We start from the raw sequence: 5,631 nt of genomic DNA, 5'->3' as shown, positions 1-5,631 counted from the left end.
TGCGGCGAAACGGTCCACTTTGCTATTAAATAACAACGTATTTCTTTTGCATTTTCTTAGAAACATATATGTATTTTTGTTTAATAAATTAATCTATATGATATTTTAGTCACTTTTTTACTCGCGTTTTCGTGGTCATTTACTTTCTTTTTTTTATTTACGTCTGTGGATATCACGACATGTTCCGGAGTATAGTAAACAAACAATAAGAAAGCAGTACATTTTTTTATGTGTTTATAATTAATTTATTACATAATTTCTCTGGGATCCGTGCGTCGAGTGAAAATGGGCATAGACTCCACATCTGCACGTTCAACAATGACGCAAGCACGTACAGGACGTCAAGTTGTCGAAGCAGCAAGCTGGCAGCCTCGTGTGTGTTGGGTTTGTACAAATATTCCGTAGATTTGAAGTTATTCAACAAGATCAGTATTACGTTTACTCATTTGTCATATACATAAACATCTGCTATTTGTAAAAGCAGCTTTCTAACGAGTTTGCATGAATGCGGCGATGTAAACATTGCATACTAGCTAGCTATAAACAGATTATTACCAAAGCTAACAGGATGAATGAGTACGGAAAGTTCTGTTTATCACTATGATCGAACTTGCTGATCACTTCCATTATTAATGACAATATTGTTTTGCAGCTTTGATTTTGCGGTAGCGGTATGCAGAGCAGGTGGCCATGGCTGCGTGGAAGTCTCGGACCCGCAGTCTACAGGTGTTTGACACTGAGCTGAGCGCGGACACGGTAGAGTGGTGTCCCGTCTCCTCTGATCACAATATCCTCGTATGCGGGACATATCAGTTACAAAAAGGGGTAAGTATGACTGAGTAGGGCCTATCCATCCTGATCAGTTACTTAGATTTTAAATCAAATTATGGTATTTTTATAGGCTTAATGCTGCAGCTCTGCTAAATGTGTTGCGAAGTCTGCTCATAGGGCATTTTGAAGTGATTGGCTTCATATACAATTATAAGGGTAGTATTTTCCATGCATACTTTATACTACATACATTATACTTTTACTGAAACACCAATTTGCAGTAGTCTTTCCACCTTAACATAAAAGCTTCTAAGCTTCTTGTAGAAAGAAGAACACAATTATTGGAGACCAAATCAATATAGCATTCCAGGAACCTTTCTGATTGATGCAACAGATGGATTAGGCTATTATTATATTATATTTCTGACCGTTCTGTTTGTCTATGTATGGAAAAATGGCTACAACAGCTGTATTCTGCTGCAGACTGGAGAAGAGGATGCTACTCCAAGTCGGACTGGGCGCTTGTATCTCTTTCAGTTTCATAGAGAGGGACCAATGACCCCACCTTTGACAGAGCTCCAGCGCATGGACACAGCTGCTATTTTAGATCTAAAATGGTATGAAACACACTGTAAAATTTCGAACCCAATTTCGATGCTAGGGAATACACTTAATATTCAGTACTGATTCCGATGAAAATAAAACACTCTTTCCTTGGCAATAGAATGCGATTTTCAACATTAAATAATAATACTTTCTTTTATATTACCATGTGGTAATATAAACGTAAACATAATATTGATCTCGTTTATATTACCATGTGGTAATATAAAAGTGGTATATCTGTGCAATCGCTCAGTCGTCCCAAGTATGTTACATAGTGATCCGTGACTGCATACTAGTGTATATGCTCTTATACTTGTTCTGATACGGCTCAAAATCATTCTAAAGCTATTCAAGAAAGGTTAATTTCTGTCTGGTTGATGTGACCTTTTTAGTATTGATATTTGTTCAAATGAGTATCTAGCTTCAATATTAATTTTAATAATGATAAATATCTGATTTTCAATACTTTAAATAACCCTCCTGTACATATATCTTTATCACATCATAATGAGTAAAAGTCAGTTTCTGCTGTTGATGTTGCAGGTGTCATGTACCTGTATTGGAGAGACCAGTGCTCGGACTTGCTGCAGCCACTGGAGATCTGCAGCTTTACACTCTGAAAGAAACTCAGGTGCGGAGTGTGGCATCAGAGGAATCAATACCAGATTTATTTTTAAATGCACATATTAGAAGTACGCATTTGTCTCATTAAGTAAGGCAATAAAAACACTGTTCTCAAGCAGGGAAGTTGATGGGGGGGTAATATTCAGAACACCATTCTAGCATGGTTAAAAACTCATCAAAGTTGATTCTTTTAATATGTCCCCTTTAACGGGACACTCAGCTCAATTTGTTTTCAGTAGGAAGGTGGCCGGAGACTGCACACTCTGAGCAGTGTAGTGGTGGGAGCAGATCGGCTGGTGCTGTCTTTAGACTGGTCCACAGGGAGATTAGATGGGTAAGTTTTTTACACTATCAATGTGTAATGTAAAATCTATTACTAAATATTTCAGTATTTCAAGTTATTTTGCACTAAATGTACTTAATTTCTAATCCTTGTTGCCCACTTCTTACCATGATTTGTAGTTATCTTTGAGTAGTTATGTTCTGAATGTTTTTATATTGTGTTGGTTTTATTGGAAAGCACTTTGGTCACTTTGACTGTTGTAAAGGGCTCTATAAATAAAGTTTGATTGATTGGTTATCGGTATATAACTGTATTTTGGACAGGTCATGTTATAAAAAAAAAAAGTCAATCATTCTCCTGGTTAGATTAAGGACAAATGAAAGCAAGATTCTCCAAATATCTTTTTGTCTCTGTCTGTAGCAGTGACATCCGTGTGGTGTGTAGTGACTCTGCAGGCTGCATTAGCGTGGCATCGCTGGAAGAGGGCGCTGTAACCATTCAGTCTCAGTGGAAAGCTCATGACTTCGAGGCCTGGATCTCAGCTTTCTCTTACTGGGATACACAACTTATTTATACTGGTATTACACCAAAAGCTTTTTCAGATCCACATGTTTTTATTTCTTTTTTGGACAGCCATTTCATGAATACGAAACTGATGATAAAGCTGCATGTCTAATTTAATGTGAAATTCCAGGTGGTGATGACTGTAAACTCAAGGGATGGGATCTCAGAATGGATCCTTCCTGTCCCACTTTCACCAGTAAACGGTAAAGACACAGATAACAGGCTGAATGTCAAATTTCATTTGATGCTCATTTTTATTATTTCATGTGTTTTAAAGGCATGCAATGGGAGTGTGCAGTATTCACAGTAGTCCACATCGTGAGCATCTCCTCGCCACAGGCAGGTGAGAATCTGAGATATAGGGATGTGATGTACAGGGATGGGACAATATCTCGCGTCACAAGATCACACATGACAAAATTGAGATGGTGCACATGTGAGGAAAATTATCTTGTAAGATTTTAATCCATGTATTTAAATTTGGATTGGACAAAAAAAAGTAAGTCAGTCTTTATTTATATAGCTCTTTTCACAGACATATGTCACAAAGATGCTTTACAGAGCATTATTCATTCACTCATACCCGGTGGTGGTAAACAACTATTGTAGCCACAGCTGCCCTGGGGCAAACTGATGGAAGTGCAGCTGCATGCATAGTAAGCGTGCTTTCATTTTCATTTTCAATTATAAAGGCTCACTGTTTGGTTTGGTAGAAGTTTAGTAGAAGCCTGAGAGTGAGCTGTAGAGTGTGTGTGTTGTACCTTCAGGATCGGAGCCAGGAAAATAGAGACCCCAGTGAGGACGAAGACCAGAAGACCTGTCACCCTCTGCTCTCTGATTTAGACACACAAACAAACAAAAAAAAACGTGGTCAAGTTTAAATGTTCTGTGTAACTTTTCTGGGGAAGGGTCCATCAAGTGCTTTTCTCCATGAAGATGTTAATGTTTTATCTGGAATGTTTCGCAGTATGGTATTGAACTTTTCTATCATCATGTATATCAAACTAGACCAAGTTACGGGTCAGATCTGTGGAGAGGCAACTTTTCACTCACAGTCTGAATGCATGATTTTCTTGGTATTTTTGAGCTATGAAACCACCTGTAATTGAATAAATGTAAGTTGTAGTGCTTATTTATTTACTGTGGAACATTCCAGGCAGAGCTGTGACATCTCCATAGAAACAAGCATCTGACAGACCCCTCCCCAACCAAAAAGTTACATACTGTACCTTTAAACTAAGTATATTTTCTGCTCAAGCTTTTTACGTTCAAGTATTTTTTGAAATGATCATCTCTCAAAATATGTGTCTGATTTTGCCTTATCCATCCTTCCATATTTGCTGGGGTCTATCTCGTCAGTTATAGTTTTATGTCAGCATTGGACAAATTCAACAAATTCAAAACATGGCATGAAATTTGGGCCAATCCATGTAGTTTCCATGCAGGCAGGATCATTAGATCATTATTAATGTGTTATTCTGAATAAATACTAATTGACACCAAAGTAACCACTTACAAGTATGCAAACTGTCAGTTAGTATACCCTAAAACAAAATGGACAACAAAAGCAAAATGGACTCTCGTGAGCATTAAACCATGTTATAATGTTGTTACCTCCTCAAATGCATTTCTGTAGTTGTGTTTCATTCACACATGTTTTATAACCCTTTATTGTTAGTTGGTCTACGTGCTCTGTTCCACCTTGTGATGTCATGAAGTGGCAGCTTTCAAGTTCACAGCTTTGTTTTACCTTTTCCTTTAGTAGAGATTGGAAAAAATCCAAATGATTCTAGTGAAGGTGTGTGGAGTTTAAGTTTAGTTTTCTGTTTGAAAGAATTATTCAGCCTGAATAGGTAGCAAATGAAACAAAACTCCAGGCATGTTTTTGATAAGAAAACGGCACTATACACACCAGAAAATATTGTAATATGCTCCCTTAAAATGTACCACAACTAGAAAAGATTGATTACCACTGATCATATAAAAAGAGGCATTATTTTTGGAAGTGAGAGTACCTGACTCCGAGAAACTGTGGCTGTTCTCCGGGTGCGCTGGACTCACTCTCCATCTTCAGTGAATCGATGTGAGCGATGGAAATGACGGTCGCAGCCACGTACCAGGGCAGACCCATGAAGGAGCAGGCTGCCATCAGGACCCCCACCCACAAGAGGTCCAGGTGGTACCCACAACCTTTCTGATGAGACAGCAGAGAGAGAGGGGCATCATAAATTACACACAGATTTGAGAATTAGTATACACAACCTAAAATATGTATCCACTGTAGGGTTGTAGACGATTAATGACATTTTTCTGTCAATATATCTGACCCAAACTGCACTCAAAATATTAGTTCCTACAAAAGAATAATTTATCTAGAAAAATACAAGGAAACTGAGTACTTATATGAAAATATGCCGATTAAATGATTCACTGATTGTGGTTGACTGCTCTTGTGGCTGACTGGCCTGCACACCGAGCAGTTTTTTTAACCTAAAATTTGTGCCTTACATTTTTAACTTAACATTTTGGAATTTTGACTTAACAGAAGTGCAGCATTAGTGGGAGAGCAAATGGACACGCTTGTAACAGCATGAAAATGGTGGTAAAAATAAACATGACTGATAAAAGCTTATCAGAAGCATACAAAAAAACATACTGCATACTTATTGTAAGGCCAACACAAACAGACAATGATATGATATAAAAGTAATTGAATCTTTCTTTAATTTCACTCAGATCTGCAATTTTTCATGACTCTGATTACATTTGCCAGTCTTACTTTG

General features: G+C 37.6%; 1 protein-coding gene across 3 annotated transcripts; it reads left to right on the top strand.

Annotated features, from left to right (window-relative positions):
• The first annotated feature begins 303 nt into the window (after window positions 1-303).
• Window positions 304-3,416, top strand: dph7 (diphthamide biosynthesis 7). Of its 3 annotated transcripts, none has more exons than XM_055162126.1 (8): window positions 304-384; window positions 653-825; window positions 1,255-1,388; window positions 1,921-2,008; window positions 2,241-2,335; window positions 2,705-2,862; window positions 2,979-3,051; window positions 3,126-3,412. In XM_055162126.1, the coding sequence occupies exons 2-8, from the start codon at window positions 691-693 to the stop codon at window positions 3,193-3,195; spliced, it is 753 nt and encodes a 250-aa protein (XP_055018101.1). In that variant the 5' UTR covers window positions 304-384; window positions 653-690; the 3' UTR covers window positions 3,196-3,412. The 3 variants fall into 3 exon arrangements, with proteins under 3 accessions (XP_055018101.1, XP_055018102.1, XP_055018103.1); XM_055162127.1 differs by having other exon boundaries at window positions 305-375; window positions 3,126-3,413; XM_055162128.1 differs by lacking the exon at window positions 304-384 and having other exon boundaries at window positions 733-825; window positions 1,239-1,388; window positions 3,126-3,416.
• Window positions 3,417-5,631: the final 2,215 nt, after the last annotated feature.

This window comes from Boleophthalmus pectinirostris, unplaced genomic scaffold (genome assembly GCF_026225935.1).
Source record: "Boleophthalmus pectinirostris isolate CB_2022bp ecotype Guang Dong unplaced genomic scaffold, ASM2622593v1 HiC_scaffold_4, whole genome shotgun sequence".
Lineage (NCBI taxonomy): Eukaryota > Metazoa > Chordata > Actinopteri > Gobiiformes > Gobiidae > Boleophthalmus > Boleophthalmus pectinirostris.
This window is presented reverse-complemented; position numbering and strand designations above follow the sequence as displayed.